General features: G+C 34.4%; 3 protein-coding genes across 3 annotated transcripts; all 3 read right to left on the bottom strand.

Moving 5' to 3' along the window:
• Positions 1-18,692: 18,692 nt before the first annotated feature.
• On the bottom strand, positions 18,693-19,304 carry LOC120193538 (ethylene-response factor C3-like). Its single transcript, XM_039196026.1, has one exon. It carries the CDS (start codon positions 19,302-19,304, stop codon positions 18,693-18,695), a length of 612 nt encoding a protein of 203 aa, XP_039051957.1.
• A 2,234-nt stretch (positions 19,305-21,538) lies between these two features.
• Positions 21,539-23,823, bottom strand: LOC120193510 (c-Myc-binding protein homolog). The gene is made up of 5 exons (XM_039195998.1): positions 23,669-23,823; positions 23,453-23,525; positions 23,313-23,361; positions 22,655-22,778; positions 21,539-21,869 (listed from the first exon to the last, which is right to left on the bottom strand). The coding sequence occupies exons 1-5, from the start codon at positions 23,684-23,686 to the stop codon at positions 21,783-21,785; spliced, it is 351 nt and encodes a 116-aa protein (XP_039051929.1). The 5' UTR covers positions 23,687-23,823; the 3' UTR covers positions 21,539-21,782.
• Positions 23,824-24,476: 653 nt separating this feature from the next.
• On the bottom strand, positions 24,477-25,882 carry LOC120193377 (GRF1-interacting factor 1-like). The gene is made up of 4 exons (XM_039195891.1): positions 25,802-25,882; positions 25,105-25,181; positions 24,949-25,033; positions 24,477-24,875 (listed from the first exon to the last, which is right to left on the bottom strand). The coding sequence occupies exons 1-4, from the start codon at positions 25,880-25,882 to the stop codon at positions 24,477-24,479; spliced, it is 642 nt and encodes a 213-aa protein (XP_039051822.1).
• Between the last annotated feature and the right edge of the window lie 250 nt (positions 25,883-26,132).

Raw genomic sequence — 26,132 nt, 5'->3', positions numbered from 1 at the left:
ATAGTAAGAATACAAAGAACGGATGAAAGCACATGAAAAGAAGGTATTCATTAAACTTGTAAATACGTTGATACAAGATATATAAGAACGATAACATTATATATTGTTAAAAAATCTAGGAAATGTCGACAAGGTGCAGCATAAAAAGGGTGAATTCATTAATTGAACACCTCAAAGACAAGGATCAGTTGAATGTGTTGAGGGAAATGGGGTTTGGATCGTTGATAGGAGTAGGGGATCGACCAATTCGGAGGGAATTGTGTCGATCCTTGATGGAGCAATTTGATGTCAAACAATGTATTGCTAAATATGGTGATTATTCATTCCATCTGGGGGTATCGACTGCTGCAGCCATCTTGGGGGTACAAAACAAAGGCAAAAGTGTTGTAGAAGTCTGTAGGAGTAAGAACTGTAAAGCACTTGCCTCCAAATTTGGTTTGAATCAGAATGTGACATATGCTGAAGTTGAAGAGGATATCAAAAGTGGATCTTACGGGGGGATGAGCTGAAGGCCCGAGTTCTATTGTACCTTGTCGGGATATTTCTTTGTCCAACGGGTGATACGTCAACGAACAAGGAATATATGAAGCTCATTTGCGATGAAGTCTTGAAGGGTGAATTCAATTGGGTTGAATATGTCCATTTGAGATTGATTGAATCAATAATCACCTTTCAATAGGGCAGCTAGAGATACCTCAAAGGGTGCATAGTAATCTTAGAGGTAACTGAGTTGAAGAATATTTTAATTTTTTTTATATAAAATGATAGTATAGTTATTATATAAAATGATAACTTTTATTATAAATGCAGGTTGCACTGTTTGATTTTTGGTCGGGTTGTGATCCTCTCGTATGCATGTGCTTGGCGCGTTTGACGACAGGAAGCACAGAGTTTCTACCTCCTACCGATAGAGATAGAGCTGCAGTAGGCTTGTGGTTTCGGCATTATATGGCTAGAGCGATATATTCTAGACGCTGCCTACCTGCATCCGCGTTATGAAAGTATCCATTGTTAATTGGTAAGTCAAATGCAAGTTTTGTTAACATATACACTCCTTTTGGTTTGAAAATGTTTGGTTAAGTACCTATAATTCAATAATTTGCTGTTTGTAGGTTTTAGATGTGTAGGAAGTCTTGTTTGAGCAAATGTTTGGTTTTTGCAGGTTAATCCTTAAGTGAGCTGCGTGAAATGGATGTACGGGTGCAAAAGTTAATTCATTGATTCAATAATTGATGAGGAAATAAGAATTATTATTATTTTTTTATTGTTTAATTGATTTGTAAAAAATGATTTGTAAATGTTGATTTGTTTAATTGGTGTGTACATAATTCTTATTTGTGCTTGTTTAATTGATTGAAATGTAATAGTTGATTTGTTGATTTTCAATATGCATTATATTGAAGGAAAAACAGACTATCGCAACACGAAACTGACTATCGCAACCAGAAAATCGCAATGCGAAATGAAAATCGCAATGCGAAATGAAAATCGCAACGAGAAAATCGCAACGAGAAAATCGCAATGCGATTTTCATTTCGCATTGCGATTTTCTAGTTGCGATAGCCATTTTCGCATTGCGATTTTTCATTTCGAATTGCGATAGCCATTTTCGCGTTGCGATTTTCCCGTTGCGATAGTCAAATGAATGTCTAATAAGTGATAACAACTGAACAGATCATAGCAATGTTCAAACTCAAGTTACTAATACATGTCTAACTGAAAATGTTAAAAGTGCACACATAAAATACACATAATACAACGTTTGCATTTAAAAATCACCTAAGTTAACAGTCCCAAAAGGTGAAGCCGGTTGTGATTGGGATTTTGAAGATAATTGCGATTTTTAGAATCTCGTTGCGAAAGTCAGAATCTCGTTGCGATTTTGTATTATCTCGTTGCGATAGTCAGTATCGCATTGCGATTTTCCAAATTCGCATTGCGATTTACTTATTCGCATTGCGAATTAGGAAAATCGCAATGCGATACTTACTTTCGCAACGCGATAATACAGAATCGCAATGCGATTTTCAAAGTTCGCAATAGGTTTTAGTTTCGCAACACAAATTTTTTGTGTATATATCTACGCAGCAGCAACAACTCATAACCTAAATCGCAACTCATTCCATCTCCATCTATCACTCTCTCTAGCGACATCCGTTCCTATATCCGTTCCTACATCCTTCCCCATCCGGCAACAGGTCTTAGTTTCGTAGCTCGTTTGTTTAGTAAATTAATTTACAACCATGAAATCATCTAATGTTGATCATGTTTGGATAGATTTGTATTTTGGAGGGTCATGGGAGAATGTTCATGGTGTTTTACAATATATGCCTTTACCCATGAATCTTCAACTAAAACTGTCATTAAAAAAGTTAACTTATGAAACTCTAATGTTACGCGTTTCAAAGAAATTGAATTTAGAGCCCCTAAGTGGATTTAGGCTATTTTATCAGAGAAATGGTAAAGTTTATTTGTTAACCGACAATGAAGATGTTGAACGATTCATTGCTTACATTAGTGTTTCAAGTGATGATGTTACATTGTATGTTGTTGAACCTAGAAGTAGTATTGTTGGGTCAGTAGCGGGTAGTAATCAACAAAGTTTTTCTCAAAACCCACAACATTTCTCTAATCCAAATCCCAATCAACTTTCAGCATCAAATTCCGGTTTTCGTATTGACCAATTAGACGATGATGAGCCAACAGAAAAAATTGTGAGTACTAGTCAGTATTCGAAATTTGATCTTGGTCAATACCCGGACTTTAATATTGGTCAATACTCGGATTTTGATGATGTTTCAGAAGAAGAAACATACCCTGCGTGTAATGATTTTGATATTGGTCAATACTCGAATTTTGATGATGAAACAACCGTTGCCGAGGAAGATGTTGTTGATGATAATGAGGAGGAAATTACGACTGTGAATGAACATGTTGAACATCCATTCTGTAATTCATATAATCCTGAAGAAGAAAAAGAAGAAGAAAAAGTCCCGAAGAAAAGAAAATGCCACGGGAGTATAACTGGAATATGCCAGAATTACTTCAGATACCGGAAGAAGAATTGGTAAAGAAAGCAGTTGATTATTACACAAAAGTTATTCGTATCAAGAAAGATGATTGTTTTGATACAAAGAAGACTTGAAGATAGCTTTGTATACGAAATGTGTGGAAGATGGCTATCAAATAAAAGTTAACAAATCAAGCAAAGATCGTTTTGAAACAAGGTGTATGATTGACAAAAACTGTACGTGGCGTATGATTGCAAAGAGGATAAAAGATTGCAAAATGTTTCAAGTTAGGACTTTTATTGATAAACATACATGTTCAAGAACCCAAGTTTTTCCTCACCATAGACAGGCAAACAAAAAGGTGTTGGGTGGTTTTCTGGCTGAGTTAATGTTTTTGAATGGCAGGGTATATCGGGGACATGAAATTATGACTGACATGAATGCTCGGTTCAAGATTAGTATATCATATTCTCAAGCTTGGAGAGCCAAATGTTATGCCTTGGAATTATTGAGGGGGTCGCCAGAAGCATCGTTTGCCCAACTGCCGGCTTATTGTCATAATTTAAAGCTGAAAAATCCTGGGTCGGTAACTCATATCAAAACAGATAGAGATTGACGCTTTGAGTTGTTGTTTATCGCCATTGGTGTTGCGGTTAGTAAATCAATATAATTATGTTGACTCATTTTTGTTAGTTACATGCATTTCACATTTAAATGATTATATTTCTTGTGTATATTATATGTAGATTCGTTCGTTTATTACTTGCATGCGCCCAGCTATTATAGTTGACGGAGCACATTTGAAAGGTCGATACCTTGGAGTAAACTTATTAGTAGTAGCCATGGATGCTAACAATGGGATATTGCCAATAGCTTACGGGGTTGGCAAATCTGAAACCTCTGATTCATGGACATGGTTTATGGGGCATCTTAGGGATTGCATAGGTCCTATTAGCAATCTGACAATCATATCTGATAGGGCAAACTCAATTGACAACGCTGTTAGAAGGTGTTTCCCAGATGCTTTTCATGGACTTTGTGGTGTTCATTTGTATAGAAATCTAAAATCAAGGTCTGCTGGTATAAAAAAGCACAAATGGACATACTGGAAGGCTGTAAAAGCTTATCGGGAAGTGGATTTCAATAAGCATATAAACTGTTTAAGACGTGTTTTGCCTCAGTGTGCTCAAACACTAGAAGATGTCGGGTTTGAAAGATGGTCAAGAGTACATCAACTTGGAGCAAGATATGGTTTCATGACGTCTAATAGTGCAGAATCAATCAACGCTCTAAGTCGTCATTCCCGGAAATTACCCATTATTATGTTAATGGAGTTTTTTCGAGCCTCTATTCAACAGTGGTACTACAAGAAAAGAAACCATGCAGGTATTATTTCTTTGAATTCGTAACTTATCATATATTTTACTAAGTATTATTTATTTAAATTTACAGGAACATTGGAACATCGTGTTACACCATGGACTGAAAAAAAGATAACGAAACGTGTTGTGAAGTTAACGTCATGGAGAGTTGAACCATGTTCAAACACTTTGTTTGAAGAACTGGATAATAACTTAAATGGGCTTGTCGATCTAAATGTAAGGACGTGTAGTTGTATGAAATGGCAAACATCTGGTTATCCGTGTGGCCATGTTATAAAAGTTGCTCTTCATCTAAACCAAGATGATTCAAGCACATACGCTATGGATTGCTACACTACAGAAGTATATCGACAGACTTATGCCGAGATTGTCTACCCTATTCCACATCCTTCTGAGTGGAACATACCAGATGACTTATAAACAGTTTTGCCACTAGCCATGGACAGAAGGCTACCTGGCCGACCAAAAAGTCATGATCGTATACCGTCTAAGGGTGAAGAGAAGAAGAGATCGACATGTAGTCGGTGCAAGGAAAGTGGTCATACAAGGTTGACATGTGGATCACCAGTGCCATCACAATCATCTTTTCCTCTACCAAAATATGGATCATCATCAAAATCCAAAGCTCATATGGTGTCAAGAAAAAAGCAATCAAAATCGCAATCATCTTTAAAATCCCAATCACAACTGGCTTCACCTTTTGGGACTGTTAACTTAGGTGATTTTTAAATGCAAATGTTGTATTATGTAGATTTTATGTGTGAACTTTTAACATTTTCAGTTAGGCATGTATTAGTAACTTGAGTTTGAAAATTGCTATGATCTGTTCAGTTGTTATCACTTAATAGGCAATCATCTTAATGTCTATCGCAACGCGGAAATTACTATCGCAATGCGAAATAAAAATCGCAACGAGAGAATCGCAATGCGAAATGAAAATCGCAACGCGAATTTAATAATTTGTTAAAGGCTTGTGGTTTGAAAATGTTTGGTTAAGTACCTAGAATTCAATATTTTGATGTTTGTAGGTTTTAGATGTGTAGAAAGTGTTGTTTGAGCAAATGTTTGGTTTATGCAGGTTAATCTCAGAAGTGAGCTGCGTGAAAATGATGTATGGCTGCAAAAGTTGATTCAATAGTAGAAGTGTTATTTTCTCTAATAATTATTGCTTATTTTTTGATTGTTTAATTGATTTGTAAAAGGTGATTTGTAAAAGTTGATTTGTTTAATTTATGTTAACATAATTCTTATTTGTGCTTGTTTAATTGATTGAAATGTAATGGTTGATTTTGTTGATTCCAATCTGCATTATGTTGAAGGGAAAAAGTACTATCGCAATGCGAAATGAAAATCGCAACGCGAAATGAAAATCGCAACGCGAAATGAAAATCGCAACGCGAAATTAAATTCGCGTTGCGATTTTCATTTCGTATTGCGATTCCCTCGTTGCGATTTTCATTTCGCATTACGAAATTAGCGTTGCGATTTTCATTTCGCATTGCGAAATTAGCGTTGCGATTTTCATTTCGCATTACGATTCTCTCGTTGCGATTTTCATTTCGCATTGCGAAATTAGCGTTGCGATTTTCATTTCGCATTGCGATTCTCTCGTTGCGATTTTTATTTCGCATTGCGATAGTAATTTCCGCGTTGAGATAGACATTAAGATGATTGCCTATTAAGTGATAACAACTGAACATATCATAGCAATTTTCAAACTCAAGTTACTAATACATGCCTAACTGAAAATGTTAAAAGTTCACACATAAAATCTACATAATACAACGTTTGCATTTAAAAATCACCTAAGTTAACAGTCCCAAAAGGTGAAGCCAGTTGTGATTGGGATTTTAAAGATGATTGCGATTTTGATTGCTTTTTTCTTGACACCATATGAGCTTTGGATTTTGATGATGATCCATATTTTGGTAGAGGAAAAGATGATTGTGATGGCACTGGTGATCCACATGTCAACCTTGTATGACCACTTTCCTTGCACCGACTACATGTCGATCTCTTCTTCTCTTCACCCTTAGACGGTATACGATCATGACTTTTTGGTCGGCCAGGTAGCCTTCTGTCCATGGCTAGTGGCAAAACTGTTTATAAGTCATCTGGTATGTTCCACTCAGAAGGATGTGGAATAGGGTAGACAATCTCGGCATAAGTCTGTCGATATACTTCTGTAGTGTAGCAATCCATAGCGTATGTGCTTGAATCATCTTGGTTTAGATGAAGAGCAACTTTTATAACATGGCCACACGGATAACCAGATGTTTGCCATTTCATACAACTACACGTCCTTACATTTAGATCGACAAGCCCATTTAAGTTATTATCCAGTTCTTCAAACAAAGTGTTTGAACATGGTTCAACTCTCCATGACGTTAACTTCACAACACGTTTCGTTATCTTTTTTTCAGTCCATGGTGTAACACGATGTTCCAATGTTCCTGTAAATTTAAATAAATAATACTTAGTAAAATATATGATAAGTTACGAATTCAAAGAAATAATACCTGCATGGTTTCTTTTCTTGTAGTACCACTTTTGAATAGAGGCTCGAAAAAACTCCATTAACATAATAATGGGTAATTTCCGGGAATGACGACTTAGAGCGTTGATTGATTCTACACTATTAGACGTCATGAAACCATATCTTGCTCCAAGTTGATGTACTCTTGACCATCTTTCAAACCCGACATCTTCTAGTGTTTGAGCACACTGAGGCAAAACACGTCTTAAACAGTTTATATGCTTATTGAAATCCACTTCCCGATAAGCTTTTACAGCCTTCCAGTATGTCCATTTGTGTTTTTTTATACCAGCAGACCTTGATTTTAGATTTCTATACAAATGAACACCACAAAGTCCATGAAAAGCATCTGGGAAACACCTTCTAACAACGTTGTCAATTGAGTTTGCCCTATCAGATATGATTGTCAGATTGCTAATAGGACCTATGTAATCCCTAAGATGCCCCATAAACCATGTCCATGAATCAGAGGTTTCAGATTTGCCAACCCCGTAAGCTATTGGCAATATCCATTGTTAGCATCCATGGCTACTGCTAATAAGTTTACTCCAAGGTATCGACCTTTCAAATGTGCTCCGTCAACTATAATAACTGGGTGCATGCAAGTAATAAACGAACGAATCTACAAAATAATATACACAAGAAATATAATCATTTAAATGTGAAATGCATGTAACTAACATAAATGAGTCAACAGAATTATATTGATTTACTAACCGCAGCACCAATGGCGATAAACAGCAACTCAAAGCGTCCATCTCTATCTGTTTTGATATGAGTTACCGACCCAGGATTTTTCAGCTTTAAATTGTGACAATAGGCCGGCAGTTGGGCAAACGATGCTTCTGGCGACCCCCTCAACAATTCCAAGGCATAACATTTGGCTCTCCAAGCTTGAGAATATGATATACTAATCTTGAACCGAGCATTCATGTCAGTCATAATTTCATGTCCCCGATATACCCTGCCATTCAAAAACATTAACTCAGCCAGAAAACCACCCAACACCTTTTTGTTTGCCTGTCTATGGTTAGGAAAAACTTGGGTTCTTGAACATGTATGTTTATCAATAAAAGTCCTAACTTGAAACATTTCGCAATCTTTTATCCTCTTTGCAATCATACGCCACGTACAGTTTTTGTCAATCATACACCTTGTTTCGAAACGATCTTTGCTTGATTTGTTAACTTTTAGTTGATAGCCATCTTCCACACATTTCGTATACAAAGCTATCTTCAAGTCTTACTTTGTATCAAAACAATCATCTTTCTTGATACGAATAACTTTTGTGTAACAATCAACTGCTTTCTTTACCAACTCTTCTTCCGGTATCTGAAGTAATTCTGGCATATTCCAGTTATACTCCCGTGGTATTTTCTTTTCTTCGGGGACTTTTTCTTCTTCTTTTTCTTCTTCTTTTTCTTCTTTAGGATTATATGAATTACATAATGGATGTTCAACATGTTCATTCACAGCCTCCACTTCCTCCTCATTATCATCAACAACATCTTCCTCGGCAACGGTTGTTTCATCATCAAAATTCGGGTATTGACCAATATCAAAATTATTACACGCAGGGTCTATTTCTTCTTCTGAAACATCATCAAAATCCGAGTATTGACCAATATCAAAGTTCGGGTATTGACCAAGATCAAATTTCGAATACTGACTAGTACTCACAATTTTTTCTCTTGGCTTATCATCGTCTAATTGGTCAATACGAAAACCGAAATTTGGTGCTGAAAGTTGATTGGGATTTGGATTAGAGAAAGGTTGTGGGTTTTGAGAAAAACTTAGTTGATTACTACCCGCTACTGACCCAACAATACTACTTCTAGGTTCAACAACATACAATGTAACATCATCACTTGAAACACTAATGTAAGCAATGAATCGTTCAACATCTTCATTGTCGGTTAACAAATAAACTTTACCATTCCTCTGATAAGATAGCCTAAATCCACTTAGGGGCTCTAAATTCAATTTCTTTGAAACACGTAACATTAGAGTTTCATAAGTTAACTTTTTTAATGACAGTTTTAGTTGAAGATTCATGGGTAAAGGCATATATTGTAAAACACCATGAACATTCTCCCATGACCCTCCAAAACACAAATCTATCCAAACATGATCAACATTAGATGATTTCATGGTTGTAAATTAATTTACTAAACAAACGAGCTGCGAAACTAAGACCTGTTGCCGGATGGGGAAGGATGTAGGAACGGATATAGGAACGGATGTCGCCGGAGAGAGTGATAGATGGAGATGGAATGAGTTGCGATTTAGGGATTTAGGTTATGAGTTGTTGCTTCTGCGTAGATATATATACAAAAAATTTGTGTTGCGAAACTAAAACCTATTGCGAACTTTGAAAATCGCATTGCAATTCTGTATTATCTCATTGCGAAAGTAAGTATCGCGTTGCGATTTTCCTAATTCGCAATGCGAATAAGTAAAATCGCAATGCGAATTTGGAAAATCGCAATGTGATACTGACTATCGCAACGAGATAATACAAAATCGCAACGAGATTATGACTTTCGCAACGAGATTCTGAAAATCGCAATCATCTTCAAAATCCCAATCACAACCGGCTTCACCTTTTGGGACTGTTAACTTAGGTGATTTTTTAAATGCAAACGTTGTATTATGTGTATTTTATGTGTGCACTTTTAACATTTTCAGTTAGGCATGTATTAGTAACTTGAGTTTGAACATTGCTATGATCTGTTCAGTTGTTATCACTTATTAGACATTCATTTGACTATCGCAACGGGGAAATCGCAACGCGAAAATGGCTATCGCAACGTGAAAATAGCTATCGCAATTCGAAATGAAAAATCGCAACGCGAAAATGGCTATCGCAACTAGAAAATCGCAATGCGAAATGAAAATTGCATAGCGATTTTCTCGTTGCAATTTTCATTTCGCATTGCGATTTTCATTTCGCATTGCGATTTTCTCGTTGCGACCGTCAGTTTCGTGTTGCGATAGTCTGTTTTGCCTTCAACATAATGCAGATTGAAAATCAACAAATCAACTATTACATTTCAATCAATTAAACAAGCACAAATAAGAATTATGTACACATCAATTAAACAAATCAACATTTACAAATCATCTTTTACAAATCAATTAAACAATCAAAAAATAATAATAATTCTTATTTCTTCATAAATAATTGAATCAATGAATCAACAACTTTGTGACCCCGTACATCCATTTCACGCAGCTCACTTAAGGATTAACCTGCAGAAACCAAACATTTGCTCAAACAAGACTTCCTACACATCTAAAACCTACAAACAGCAAATTATTGAATTCTAGGTACTTAACCAAACATTTTCAAACCAAAAGGAGTATATATGTTAACAAAACTTGCATTTGACTTACCAATTAACAATGGACACTTTCATAAGGCGGATGCAGGTAGGCAGCGTCTCGAATATATTGCTCTAGCCATATAATGCCGAAACCACAAGCCTACTGCAGCTCTATCTCTATCGGTGGGAGGTAGAAACTCTGTGCTTCCCATCGTCAAACGCGCCAAGCACAAGCATACGAGAGGACCACAATCCCCTCTGGCTCCCGGCGATTTTTGTGGTGCGGTCTCGTCTCTGACAACTGTGACATTGAACTTCTTTGGCTTCTTGTGTCCAGAATGAGTCCAATAATTAATCCCATCCAAGAATTTAGCAAAATGAGAGCTCCATCCCTTGATCATATCTCTCAAATCAGACTGTGATATGTAATTTATCATGCTGTCATACACTATTATCTTCAGGGATGGGAGCTGAAGTTGGACGAGAAACCAATGACGACGTTCCAAAACAGGGATAAACACCTGCAATCATAAGTAATAATTCATTTATTTGCGCACTTATTTATGAACACCTTTAAAAAATTTATAAAATAAACACTAACCGTATCGACCTCCCACCATGCAGGATAAAGTTTAGCTTGTCCGTTGCCCAACGAAAATGATTCATCTCGTTGATTCTTCAAGTGAACTGCGTGAAAAGCCGCCGGCATTATTGTATATCGCGAATTTTTTTATTTTTCCTAAGCTTCCTTATTATTAGTAGACGTGACATCCACGCATCGATATGTTGTTTTACAAAAAAATACATATATTAGTGAATTACATTAATTTTTAAAAAAATTAATCAAAATCATATATAAGACAAATATAATACTTACCTCCCCATCGAAATAGCCACTGTCTTCAACCCCTAATAGCACACCCCACCAAGACCGATCAAGCAACAAAAATATTTCATCGTTGAGTTTGCTTATGTCAGTGTAACACCCTTGGCTCCGCTCATGTAGATAAAAATCAACTGCGGTCTTAGCCCAAAGGGTATTATCCACAATTGTTTCCGGCAGTTGTCTCCTCTCCACTTCAGATACCGGAAGGGTACTAGCCGGTAACTCATACAAGAGCCAACTCTCATCCATCATGTCCGAAACCGGTGGGGGTTTCTCAATACTTCGATATATTACCCCATGTGAATCGGTCTCTGGAATGGTGGGAGGGACCTCTTCAACAATGACAGTGGCCTCTTGAACGGTGAGGGGGGACTCTTGAGGGAGGATAGGGGCCTCTTGAACGATTGGAGGGGACTCTTGAGGGATGACAGGTGAGTCGGGCTTCTTCTTGCGGAGTCTTCGCACCATTGGGGGTGAACGGAGACGTAATAGCACGTCCACGCCGTCTGATGCGTGAACTCCGTCGTGCAAGGAAAACCCGACGTAAAGCATCCACCTTATCGGGCCGCTAAAAAAAATTAATACATAAATCAGTAAATAAACAGACATGATATTAAACAAAGACAAATATGTTTCAAACTAGCATTGTATTCACCCAAGTCATTATTTTATCATAGTTCACAAAATGCTCAGATAACATTCCAGAAGTAAGCACTTATATAAACATTTAAAAGGACAACATATATAAACATTCCAGAAGAAGAATAGTTTACTTTCGCAGCACGAAACTTAAAATCGCAACGCGAAAAATGACTATCGCAACGCGGAAATGGCTATCGCAATGCGAAATGAAAATCGTATCGACAAAATCGCAATACGAAATGAAAATCGCAACGACAAAATCGAAATGCGAAATGAAATCGCAACGACAAAATCGCAACGCGAAACACAAATCGCATTGCGATTTTCATTTCGCGTTGCGATTTTGTCGTTGCGATTTCATTTCGCATTGCGATTTTGTCGTTGCGATTTTCATTTCACATTGCGATAGCCATTTCCGCGTTGCGATAGTCATTTTCGTGTTACGAAAGTAAACTATTCTTCTTCTGCAAATTGAAACTTGAATGGATTGCATTACTTCAACCAAAAGACAAAAACAAAACCAAAAACAAATACTAACAAAAACAGTTTAGCAGTATTGGCAGCAACTGAATGAATTACGAGTATGAAAAATCTTAAACTTACCTCGTTGCGTAGAGTATGAACCTCATTCTGCAACGATGCTACCATCTCACGTAGAGCGGCTACCTCACCGCGTAATGTAGACACCTTAACACGCCATGCACCATCGTCTTTGCGTAAAGTACCGACCTCCTCACGCAAGGCATTAACCTCATCACGTAACTCCCCTAACTCATCCCATTGAGGTGGAGATGGAGAACAGGGAGATAAACGTCGTGGCATCTTTGCCGGTCGCCTATCTTGCGGTGATGGTGGAGAGAGGCTCGATGATGTGACAGAATAGGTGATGGTTGTCGTTGTGGAGGTGTATAGTCGGGTCGATCAGATGATGGCTCTGGGTGAGGTGATAGCTCTGGGCGAGGTGATGGCTCCCGAAGTGGAGGCTGCTCATCAACCGTTCCATCAAAAAAACGCTTACTAGCTTGCCACCAATCAGTGGCAAGCTCTGCTTCCGTGGGTGTCAGCCTCTGTAGAGGAGTGTTGGCCTCCTAACAATATAAAAGCTCAAACAAAGTTAAACGTGTACTAGTAATAACTTGTTTATAAACATATGGTAGTATTTATGTTAACTTACATTATTTATTGTCTTATACCGTAGTAAATCTTCCCATTGCAAGGTCCGTTTCCTCTTCCAGGAAATAGCCCTGGGAATATCATTTGAAGTTTTTATTGCATATGTCTTCATGGCGGGAAATGCCTCAAATATCCAAATCTACAAACAATATAATAACAAACATTAGTAATTGTTAAATAATTACTTATAATTTTGGAAACATTATATAAAAATTCTTACCTTAAAGGCCCAAATAAAGCCTGTCAAAGTGTATTTGGAACCATCGCCATGCAAACTTTTTCGATCATCCAAGGCAGACGATAACTTATTCCATGTAGTTTTCCATAAATACAAGCCCCACGGAAACAGGTTCCACGCATTTAGTTCTTCTACCAATTTGATTAGATCATTTGGAATAGGTTGTCTGGTCTCTCTGCCTAAAAAGCCGGCATGCAAAAGAATTAGAAGGCATACACGGACAACATCGACGTCATCCATCCGAGTAAAACCATCTTTCTTATTCAACAATCTTGTCAGGTCTTCTACGTGTAGATTCGGCCTCTCCAGCTCAAGAAAAACCCGGGATAGCCATGATGGGCGGGTAATGTGTCTAGTGTACCGACCTACATCATCTTGTCCGAAGCGTAGACCGGTGATTAAGCAAAACTCCTCCCGCCCAAAACACGTATACGCCGGTGGAAAATCAAACCATATCTCTTCATCACGACGTTGTATAGTCTCTGGTAGATCGCTAGTCATGGTTTGAAGAAACATGTGTGTCAACATCGCATCTCCACCGGGATGTTGTACTTTCAGCCATGGCCCGAAGCATGTATCCTCAAACATTTTTCTTTGTGCAGGTGAAAGCTTCAACGCAATTGTTTTGGCCAGGCTGACTTTATTTCTTAAGGTCAATTGAGCCGAATAAAAGTTCTACAAAAACAATAAACATACTAAGTTAGATATACCAAAAACTACACTGTGAAGATATACCAAAAACAATAATAAACATAAAGAGTAGTAGTTTATTCTTCAAACTTAAATTTGCAACACTGTGAATTTTGTATTTGTCTTTGTTTTTTGGTTGAAGTAATGCAATTCATTCAAGTTTCAATTTGCAGAAGAAGAATAGTTTCTGAAAATGAAATCGCAACACGAAAATGACTATCGCAACGCGAATTTGACTATCGCAACGAGAGAATCGCAACGCGAAACTAAAACCGCGTTGCGATTTGCATTTCTCGTTGCGATTCTCGGTTGATTTAATAAGCAATCTAAGTGAAATGGTTAATCTATTATTGAAATTACCAGTAAACTTATCATCAATTTCAATATGAAAAACCTAATAATAATGCAAAAATTTCAAAAAGAAAATAATTAAAAAAACTAACCCTCGTTGGTTGATTTGGTTGATTTTCCATTTCTGATTGTGAGGGTGGCTTTGAGAGATGGAGATAGACGGATTTCGCCGGAGATGGGGACGAATTTCGTCTGAGATGGGTGAGAGAGTGAGAGATGGAGATGGGACTGAGTTGTGATTTTAGGTTTTAGGTTATGAGTTGCGATTACGGGATATACTATGGACGGTTCAGTATTCCAATATATTAATATTCGTGTTTGGAATTTAAAAATAAAATACTTGGCCAGGATACTAATGACGCTTTGAAAATCGCATTGCGATTATGTATTATCGCGTTGCGAAAGTCAGAATCGCGTTGCGAAAGTCAGTAACTCGTTGCGATTTTGTATTATCGCATTGCGATAGTCAGTATCGCATTGCGATTTTCCCAATTCGCGTTGCGATTTACTTATTCGCATTGCGAATTGGGAAAATCGCAACGACACTGTAGACCATCGCAACGCGATTTTCAACTATCGCAACGCGAAATGCAACGCGAATTTGCGATAATGGAGATCGCGTTGCGAATTAGCGATCGCATTGCGATTTTGTTGGTCATTTTGGCAAATCCGGAAAAAGTTGGTTAAAATCGTATATTATATGGGAATTTTGGTCACTGAGGAGATTTTCTCTATATATAATCTAATATATGAAAACTTTGAGGGTAAGTATTTTAAAATATGAATAATTTTATAAAAGTTTTATAACTAGTATTTCTTTTACAAAATGATGATGATGATGATAATAAATATTTTATAATTTAAAAAATTATAAATTTCATATTTTTTTTGAAAAATTTATTGACTTTTAAAATTAATTATTTAAAAATATAAAAAATATTAAAATAAATTTTTAATTAAAATTGAGGGATCAAATGAATTATTATTAATTAATTATTATTTTTAAGAACTGTTAATAATGTTTATTCATTTTTAATAAAACTATTTTGATTTTTGCATGAAATTACATAATACGTATAATCTAGTATAGGAAAACTTTGAAGATAAGTATTTTAAAATATGAATAATTTTATAAAAGTTTTATTACTAGTATTTCTTTTACAAAATGATGATGATAATAATAAATATTTTATAATTTAAAAAATTATAAATTTCATATATTTTTGAAAAAAATATTTACTTTTAATTGTTTAAAAATATAAAAAAATATTAAAATAAAATTTTAATTACAATTGAGGGATCAAATGAATTATTATTCATTAATTATTATTTTTAACAACATTTAATAATGTTTATTCATTTTTAATAAAATTATTTTGACTTTTGCATGAAATTACACAATACGTATAATCTAGTATAGGAAAAATTTGAGGGTAAGTATTTTAAAATATGAATAATTTTATAAAACTTTTATAACCAATATTTCTTTTACAAAATGATGATGATGACTATAATAAATATTTTATAATTTAAAAAATTATAAATTTCATATATTTTTGAAATATTTATTGACTTTTAAAATTAATTGTTTAAAAATATAAAAAATATTAAAATAAACTTTTAATTACAATTGAGGGATCAAATGAATTATTATTCATTAATTATTATTTTTTAAGAACAATTAATAATGTTTATTTATTTTTTAATAAAATTAAAATTTAATAATTTTATTCACTTTTAATTATTTTTTAATTATATTTTTATTGATTTTTTAAAAAAAGTTAATAATAATCCATTTGATATCTCAATTGTAATTAAAAATTTATTTTAATATTTTAATATTTTTAAACAATTAATTTTAAAAGTCAATAAATATTATTAAATGTTGTTAAAAATAATATCACACAAAAAATAAATAAATAAAGTTGATGTTTTTATACAAATATCACCCTAACAGAACTTAATTACATATTAGGCATCATTGTGAAAATATTTACAAAACTAGCACACAACTTTTTACACTTTTCACAAGACGTGGTGCATAAGGTGTGTCTTTCTAGATCAGGAAATAAAGATGAAAGAGTGTCTGACAGGGAAATAAAGTTTGAAAGGGTGATTTTTGGGGAAAATCACATATCTTCCTTATATATATTGTATTTAAATTACATATAATATTATCACCTATCGATTTATTTTATGAGATAAGATATTAGAATTTTCAAATAAAATTAAAAATTTAAGTTATAACGTTGTGAATAAAATAAATTAAATTAAAGAATTGTTTTCATAATGAAATTATATAATATTTAATCTAAATTAATCGACTAATAAATTAGATACGTGTGATTAAAATTATACAAGACACTGTTGAAAAGAGGGATACGCCCACTAATAATTAATAAAGAAGGAAGAAAGAAAGGAACAGTATAGAAATCATCATCAAACTTATGTAAAAAAATCATCATCAAGCTTTTTTCTTTAACTTACAGGAATTTATTTTATATTCTTAACATTTCTAATGTAATAACAATAAATTAAAACGTGTCCAAATACAACTATTGATTTAAAAAATTTAAAACTATGATTAATTTAATTATTATGGAGTAATTAATATTTTAAAAAATTTATTGAAGAAAAAAGTATTTTTATAATAATAGTTACGGCCATCTTTTGTTAAAAGAGATGTAACATCGTAGAGAAGCTCATGTTCTTTTCTAAATTAAATTTCGAATCCTTCCAACTAAGACATACAGATGTAGGAAATTAATAATCATAGATCATTGGATATATAGCGGGTAACTAGTTAGCAGGCAGATGTACATATGAATACGGAGTGAATAAGATCTTAAACCTATCACCAATCAATTATCAACAATGGATATGACTTTTTGCATTTAGATTTACCTACTACCTAGTAAATTTATATCCATTTTCGTCCCAATTAGAATAGACACAATACAAAATCCACGAAATTGTACTTGTTTATTATTCCTAGAAAAATGAAAAAATATTTATTAAAAAAATAATTAGTTAATCTTAGCATTTGATTTTTCATTATCCAACTATACTAAAAAGAATATAAAACTAAAATTTTTACGTTAAATATAAGGGGTATATAATCATAATCAACCTTACTTGTCAGTTGTCAGCATTCCACCGCCCTTTAAAGCTAGACGTGAGAAAATAATTCCACGCTGCCTCTTTCTTGTCCTTATTATATATATTACCTAGTTTCATCATAAAATGAAAATTATATATCAGGTGATAATATATTCCTATATTATATTTATAAATTCTAAATTTTATACAAATTATATATTATATAATTTCCTATTTTTGTCTAAACTCATAGATTAACACACTAATAGTTTAACATTTTGAATTTATTGATGAAAATAGACACAAGCTGTACATCAAGATTAATCAATGCCCTTGTTCAAATCCGGTAGAAAGTAATTGACACATAAAAGTTATAGATTATGTTAGGTGACTGTTAACATTTATGACAAAACAATTAATTTAAAACATAGTTTTTAAATAATTATTAGTGAATAAAATGCGAAAGAAAAATAACAATCACATTGTACTTATAATTTATAAGAAAAAAATGAAAATTTTAACAGTTATAAATTTTATTTTAGATGCCAATTTAATATATATTATTCATTTAATTATAAGAAATGATCATCCATCTCAGTTGGTAGAGCACAAGGTTCTTAATCTTGGGGTCGTGAGATCGAGTCTCATGAAGGGCATTTCATAATTTGAAGGTCTTCTAAGGAAACTGCTCTCAACCTGGTGTTGGGGACAGCCTAATATCTTACCCCCCCTTATCCTATATTACATATGAAAATAAGGGTTAGCTAAATTTTTTTTATTTAATCATAAAATTTTAAAAATATTTTATTAATAGTATACTGTGTATTTTATAAATATTTCTTTATTAATGTATGGTGTAATGATACTATCTATCATATTTCTTATTTGAGTAAACTCACACATACAAATAATACTGTCTAAACCTGAATTATATCATCGAAATCACTCACTAGATTCATCTATCTTATCATTAATAAATAGTAATTAGAGCAGGGTTCTTTGAATATAGTCTGCCCAACTCTAATGTACCAAATGAAGCTACTGTCCAATCCCTGGATAGGTCTTGCCGAGGCCCCTGCCTCTGATGGTCATCTGATAAAGTCATAATGAAAAAGAATTGCCAGTACATTCAACTTCAAATCGAATGAATGTGATTATTATAATGATTGAATGTTTTAGTGCGATTAAACTCAACAATTTGTAACAAATGCTAATAGAGTGTATTTAGAGGATATGAAACGAGGAGGGAATCTAGATTTGATCGGTGTAATTATTCTTTAAAAAAGTTATATCAACTAGTGTTATTTTTATTATTATGAGATCACCATAAAAAATGGATTGAAGATACACTAAATTATTCACCAGTGAGTCGCAGTCCCAGATATACTTAGAAGTTCCTCCAAATAGTCAGCACCCAAATCCTCCAACACAATCATATTATCCATCTTCTCTTGCTTGATTTTCTTGGCCTCCGATCGTTTGCGCTTCATAGAATGCCTTTCCTTCATGGTCAAAACAGGAGAACAACCTTGTTGGAATCCATAGTTCATTTCCTGAAGTGACTTATAAACTTGATCGATGGGGAAATTGAGTATGGCCGTTGGACCTCGCATTGCCAATGCAGCTTGATCGTAGGCTAAAGCAGCAGCCTCAGCTGTATCAAAAGTTCCAATCCAGATTCTAACACCATTCCTGGTCGAATCCCTTATCTCCGCCGCATATTTACCCCACGGCCTCTTCCTCACTCCTCTATATGAAATCTCTTTCGACTCCACTTCATGATCGTCGGAGGTTGTATTAATGGAGTTTTCTGGGAGTACTTGGTTTAAAACCCCGAAAAGAAGCATTTCCTGGGAATCGTTTTCGTTGAAAGGAAGGGCTGGTGCGAAGTTCTCTTGTGAAACATAGGAAGAAGATGATTCAGGAGAGAAATGGAGATTTGGGTATTGAAAAAATGATGAAGAATCCATGTTCAAAGTAAAAATTGGAGATGATAATTACTTGTTTTGAAGGTTAGGGTTATTTATAGAACAAACATTAAAAGCGTCAAAGATGATTGTTTGGTCGTTAATAGAACTCAAATGACGTCGTGACTGTGGAGGAGAGAGTCCAAGGAAGTGGTCGTGGGGCATGGCGGCCTTGTCACTTTATATCCTTCATCTAGCATCATCCTCATGACTTCACTTTGATTATGTCTTCCCTATCAACCCTAGTTTGCTTAGCCTCTCTACATTACAAATGATTAATTACATAGTTAATGATCACGATTAATTGGTATATTGATATGGGGTAGTTTTAGGGATATAATGGATCGGGTTGGGTCAAGTTTCCAATCAATTCATCCATATACACCATTCATCCAAAATTTAGTTTGACTCGAATTTAAGATAACTTCACCTGACCCAAAACTCAACTTGCATATTGAGATAAAATTTGACCCGATCAACTTAAATTAAATATATTTATAAAAAATATTAATTTTGTTCGATAAAATAGATATCTAATTGAAAAATAATAATATACCTAGAGATGCTATTGCGATTATGGTTAAATATATAAGATATAATAAATTATTTTTCAGATTGAGTCGATTATTTTTCACGTGGATACTGATTTAATCAAATCTAAATTTATTCTAAGAAAGCTTAAGCTACGCCGCCTCTTCTCATTTTTGACAAGTAATTTAATAATCATATTTTAATGTAAAACCGCATAACAAGAACACGTGGGAACAGCAGACTTTTAACCAAATCATTAGCGAGTTGAAAATTAATAATTGGATGGGGGACCATTGTTATTTTTTTTTTCAACTCTTTAGAATTGTGCATGAATCTAAATTTCGCATATAAATCCATAAAGGAATGTTTTAGGGCTTTCTTTTCGTACAAAAGCCTTCAACAGTAATAGTATTTTTTTTACTTAATATTTGTCACGTTTAATTCACTAAGTGGATGGTTACTTTATAAATTCCCTGCAGGTTACCGTTTTTGCAGTATAATCTTATTGAATTTTACAGCCTTGTGGTCCAAATCAATTAGGCAGATGGAACCCAAATCATCTTCGGAAAACAAAAAGTTGTATGAAAAGGATATAGTTCTTAGGTTTATGATTCATCCCCCCATGCATAAGCAATGCAACTTTAACAATTTATCAAAGCTTGAGTTTTGAAAATTTTGTGTGGAATGGATAAGCACAATAGTTATTAAGCCTTCCTAAATCTTTATAAAACAACATTTCTTACTTATCTCTTTTGCCAAGCTGCTTTATCTCCATCTTAAGAGTCTAGAAATTAAAGCCTTTTAGCTTTAACGAGAAACCATCTTTATAAATTTGAAGAAAATATATTTATAATTAAAAACAGGAAAAAAAATTAGCATGAGTAAGCTAACAGGAATGAGAGAAAGAAAAGTACGGCCATAAAATGATTCAATGTTTCCATTAATTTATAATGATAAAATTAATTATCAACGTTTGATTAAATAATTATTTTTACTCTTATTCTTCTTTTAAATCAATTTTAGTCAAAATAACTCATGTTAGATGAAAATTGTTAGTTAACTAAAAATCAACACATGTTGCTATCATGACATTTTAAAAATTGTTAGTTAACTAAAAATCAACACATGTTGCTAACAAGACATTTCTACATATACTTGTTATTATGTCACATACCACGACACCCAAAATGATGATATGTACCATGTCACCAAATAAACAATATAGGAATGTAATGTCAATAACAAATATTGACCATTAACCAATTAACAATTTTTATCCTATATAAACCGTTTTATTAAAAAATTAGAATGTTGGGAGCTAAAATACTTAAAAAACACACACAAGAATGAGCTAATTTTATCATTTTATCTTAATTTAATACAATAGCATTGATGTGTATGAAAAAATTATTACTTTGACAAATATTTTTTCTAGGTCTGATAATTTTGATGCACTCTGCCTATAGTTTGGTGGCCTTGATCGGTGTTCTCTTAGCTGTTTTCTGCATTTGGTATAAGCATAAACAGAGTAGCAGATACGAACCGACCTGTACAGACGCATCATATTACACAAGGACCGAGGTATTGTATACCTATTCGCGATTCGTAAAAGTTGAGGTTTAAATTGGCACCAAGAAAACAAATATCTAATCTGTAATATGATCATGGTCCTTTCCATGACCTGTTTCATTTTTCTGCAATCGACGTTGGGTTTCGGAATTTCTTGCTGTCACAGATTGTATCAATATTGGTTCATATCCTTGTTAAACGCATACAAGTATCTTAAACTTACACCCGAATTCGAATAAGAATAAATCAACAAAGATTTTACATATTAAAAAAAATGAAGGGATACATAGTCAAACGAGTCATTAGAAGTTGTAGATTACTACCATATTAAGTGCTTCATATCCCATCATTGTTACATAATATGAATTCTTACCAATATACTTAGACCTCATCTTTCAATGGCTCGCCCTCAATAGTCTCCTTTGTTGCTAGTGAAACTGAAGAATGCAGATTTTTAAGCTCTTCTAACTGCACCGAAGAGATGTACAACTCAGGTAACTCACAATAAAAGTTCAATTTGGAGAAAATTATGGTGTGCAAATTAAACTGTTAAATGAACTGTGTGAAAAGCTTGGTCATCAGGACAAACTTCTAATGCTTAAACTATAAGCTGCAACGGTTACAATGCTGTGCTAAAAATGTCACAAAAAAAAAAAATCAGTAAAAACTCCAGGGTCGAGATGAATGCGAAAATTTCTTCGGGATAAATATGGGGATCAGTCTGATTAGTTTATGTAATCATCCTTTTGAGAGGCAAAATTCAACATGCTTGAACCATAATCGAATGACAACATAAGGAACTCATTGTGCCATGACTCAATAGTGAAGACAAAGTGGGGATTTTCATCTAAAAGTAAGTGTGAAAAATTGTAGTAATAAGAATAAAGAAGCTTTTATATTTGGTTAATAACTGAACCTTGTAAACCAGTTTAACAATTTGGTACGACACTTGAACTTGTATTCGGCCAACAGGTTACTCCAATGGACTAGCATTGTTACATAAAATGCTCACATCGTAGGTTGACCAATGCTAAGTTAGCACGTATCCTGTCATATGTTTTTTTCCTCAATGCCGGTGTGGCCTTGACTTGGACATGTGGCAATTTAATATTAGTCAACAAAGCTACGCCAACTATTTATGCAATGGTGTAAGTCCATTAGGTCAAACTTGCATCAGGGAAATAAATTGAAGCACCCAATTATACATATATATAGTGAAAAATGCTACCTTAAACAAATAATTCAAACCATACCTCTTTGCAAGCATCCTCATGCTTGCACAATAGCTCATTATACTTTGTTCTCAAATCTGACATCTCAGCTTGTAGAGCTCCGTATTCAGATGCCGTTGGACCCCCTAATTTTTGTTGGACAAACCTATAATGAAAAAAAAAAATTCTCTCAACAATCCCCGACAAAAAAACATAAATGGATGTGAACCATAAGCTTCTCAATGTAATATAATTAACACTTAGTTAAGCCGTTTTCTAGTGTTATGTGTGGAGACTTCAGCTCCGGTACTGTATGGCTGCAAGCATGGACCATAACAGTAGAGTCTCGACAAGGTCAAGCATTTGCAGACATCAACAAGCAATGGGCACTGTTACTAATCCTTTTAGATCTAAGTTACTTGGATTCTTCATTTTCCCTGAACTCGAACCAAACACATTATGATACTCCAAGATATAGGAAAAAGTAACTGAACATTATGAAATCCCAGATGATTCTCTTTTTTCTGCTAAAAATTAAAACAACATCTAAGATATGTTTCAGACATTTCTGGTTTCTTCTGAAACTGAATTGGGTGAAATTAGTCAATTGAATTTGAAACACAGATCTGAATATATATAAATATAAACTTGAACAAATGGCATGCAAAACTCAATTGAAAGATTGAATTCTGAAACTCACTCAAGGGCTGAAGATGGTTTCTCATTTTGTTCATACAAATCAACCAAAACTACAAAATAAAAAAAATGGCAATAAAAGAAATCAAACACCCACATCAAGAAACATGTTAAAATAAGAGAAAAGTAGAAGAAAAAATAAACCTTTGGTGAAAGCATCAACAACTCCACTGGATTCAAGATACTTTCTAAATGCTTCTTTCTTAGCCTCTTTTTCCTAAATCCAAAATCTGGGTATTTAGTATTCATAACTAAGAGTGTTAAATATTTGGTTTTCAGGTGAAAAAAAAAACAGAGAATTCAACCATTAACTAGAAAACCCAGAAGCTTTTAAGTGTATTTAAAGCTGGCATTTTATACCTCTTTATATCTCATCATTATCTTCAGGCTTCAGCAGTTGGCTACTCTTCTTTGCTCCAGCTGTGTTATGCGCAATTCTAAGATCTAAGTTTAATGTTAAGACATAATCATCGATGATGTCTTGTTTCAGTTGCCAATTGTGTCGGTCAAGCTGTTCCAAGTTGAGACCAAACTTGGAAAATTACATGTTTTCAACCATGAGATTGGGTGGAGTACAGTTGGACACTATTCCACTTTCCAATTCTGCCTAAGATTGTTGGGCTTAGCCCATTTCCACATTTTGGGTAATTTTTTTACATCTTAACCCTGCTGCACCGAATAATAATTTATAATTTATAATTAAATAATATTAATTTTTCAAATATATATTTTTAAATTTATAATTTCATGTCTAAAAAAAATTTCAACTAGATCTTAATTATATCTTAACTCTTGAGTAAAGAAACCAACCATGAACCAAACTTTTATGTATCAAAAAACTTAAAGAGTTATTATCTTCTCGACAAATATCTTTCGATATTAATATTAAGTGTTTAAATTTTAAACTAGATAATCTAACAAATATTTTTAAAACAAGGATGATAATAAAATTCATCACACTTTTAAAAAGTAATTAAGCCTAATAAACAAGCATGAAAACTCCACAAATTTACATGTTATATTGCCATAAGTTGCAGTCTCATACTAGAAAACACAGATAAAAGCTCCAATGACATGTCTTAGGTTGTTCTTTTGCATCAGGAATAAGTTCCTTAAGCAAAATAATGTGTGATTTTCGTCTTTCTTTTGAATCTCCATTAAGAAACTCTCAATTCTCATCACCACACTGACCACCAGAGCTCCCTCCACGACCTTCAGGTGACCCGACGGCACTCCCAATATCTTGCTTGCATCCACCTTCCATTGCCTTGCCACCACCGTGCATGCCTTCTACAGAAGAGACACGTGCAAAATCCGGAAACGCTCTGGCCCCAAAGGCTCCACCACGACCTGCGGAGCTAGCTTCACTTTGCAGTATGTTAAAGCCAGTGTTTCCGCCGGAGCTCATGCCTACCTGACCGTGCATGGCTTGTTGCTGTTGCAGGGAGGAAAATGGTTGCTGAGCATACAACATGGAGGCCCGTGAGGCCATAAGCGATTGCGGTTGTGCTTGTTGGTGCGGCATGTAGTGTCCACCTCCTGTCTGCATAATACCACCGGAAGGAAACTACAAGCAGCAGACAAAGACAATCAGGATATCTATTATGGCTGTTGGAGGGATGGAGAAATGGGATTTGTACCTGAGCGTGCACCGTGGGCGGTTGTGGTTGAGCATCCGCAATTGCAGCCAAGTACATGAGGTTTTGTTGCAGCCTTGATTGGTTCCTGCAAGAATCAGAGCTAGCCAGTAACTTTGTAAATTTGATAGACATTAGAGACTGAATATCAGCACTTACTCAGCACATTCACTCAATCTCCCAGAATTCTGGCTCTCAACAATCTTTAAGATCAACAACTTGTTCTCGTCGAGATACTGCAAGGTGCAAGCATTAGAGTGAAGTACTCCTTGAACAAATTAAGAAAGATGCAACACTAAATTGGAAAGATCAGATGAAATGTAGATTGTTCCTTAGAATTCGAGTTGAAGTTCTTTTCAAAATCAACCGAGCTGACAACCGGTTTGATTCATATCCAGGTAATTTAAACATCATCACCAGCATTATACTAAAATCATCAGCTAATGCACCAGAAAACTATAGGCACAGGCACAGGCACAGCCATAATGATGCGATATCCAATCAAAACTTCAAGAAAAACCAGAGATAGTTTCACAAGGGTTAAGCATCTCATTAATTAATAAAAGAGAGATAGCATCGCTTAACACTGGTCTCATCTCATGTGTGAGTACGTAAACATGAATAACCCTTGTAACTGCAAATTGAAGACGAGTTCCTAGCCAGCATGAATAACCTCATTTGTGACAATTTCTTTTACAAGCAACACAAAGAAAACTACAGCTTCCATTGATATTTCACTAATCAAAGAAGAAGAAAAACCCAGAAGTAATGACTACAAGGAGAATAAAAACACTGCATGACATAGTACATACGGATCAAAAACGAAAAAAGAGAAAAGAAAGAGAAAGGGAAGGACCTGTTGAATATGATCAGTAGTGATATTATTGGGATAATAAGCTGCTAGCATGGGCTGTATCTGCATGAGGTGCTGCTGCATTTTCTTTCTATATTTCCAAACACAATCACCTTCTCACAAAGAACATAAGATCATAAACGTATGTGTGTAATGTATATACACGTCTCTTTTTATATGAAAATAAAAGACAAAACTCACTCCAAAACAATGTGAGCTGAAAGAGTAGAATCACAGCATAAAAAGTGCAAAGGAAAAGAAAGACAAATAGAGATACATACCCTTGTTTTTTTCCCTATGTTTCTTCACTTTTCTTTCTCGGTTACAATGACAC

The sequence above is a fragment of the Hibiscus syriacus genome, unplaced genomic scaffold (genome assembly GCF_006381635.1).
Source record: "Hibiscus syriacus cultivar Baekdansim isolate YM2019G1 unplaced genomic scaffold, ASM638163v2 tig00004355_pilon, whole genome shotgun sequence".
Taxonomy (NCBI): Eukaryota; Viridiplantae; Streptophyta; class Magnoliopsida; order Malvales; family Malvaceae; genus Hibiscus; species Hibiscus syriacus.
Note: the sequence above shows the minus strand (reverse complement) of the source record. Positions and strands in the feature narration are given on the sequence as shown.

Bases quoted from the DNA above. Each gene is read 5' to 3' on its own strand.
- LOC120193538 (XM_039196026.1), bottom strand. From the start codon at position 19,304: ATGGATTCTTCATCATTTTTTCAATACCCAAATCTCCATTTCTCTCCT.
- LOC120193377 (XM_039195891.1), bottom strand. From the start codon at position 25,882: ATGCAGCAGCACCTCATGCAGATACAGCCCATGCTAGCAGCTTATTAT. The intron at 25,182-25,801 runs GTCCTTCCCTTT...TGCACCTTGCAG, and splicing joins CTACTGATCATATTCAACAG to TATCTCGACGAGAACAAGTT. The intron at 24,876-24,948 runs GTACAAATCCCA...TGCTGCTTGTAG, and splicing joins CGCCCACGGTGCACGCTCAG to TTTCCTTCCGGTGGTATTAT.
- LOC120193510 (XM_039195998.1), bottom strand. The intron at 23,362-23,452 runs GTTTATTTTTTC...TTTATTTTGTAG, and splicing joins TGTTGATGCTTTCACCAAAG to TTTTGGTTGATTTGTATGAA. The intron at 21,870-22,654 runs GTATGGTTTGAA...TCTTCGGTGCAG, and splicing joins ATGAGGATGCTTGCAAAGAG to TTAGAAGAGCTTAAAAATCT.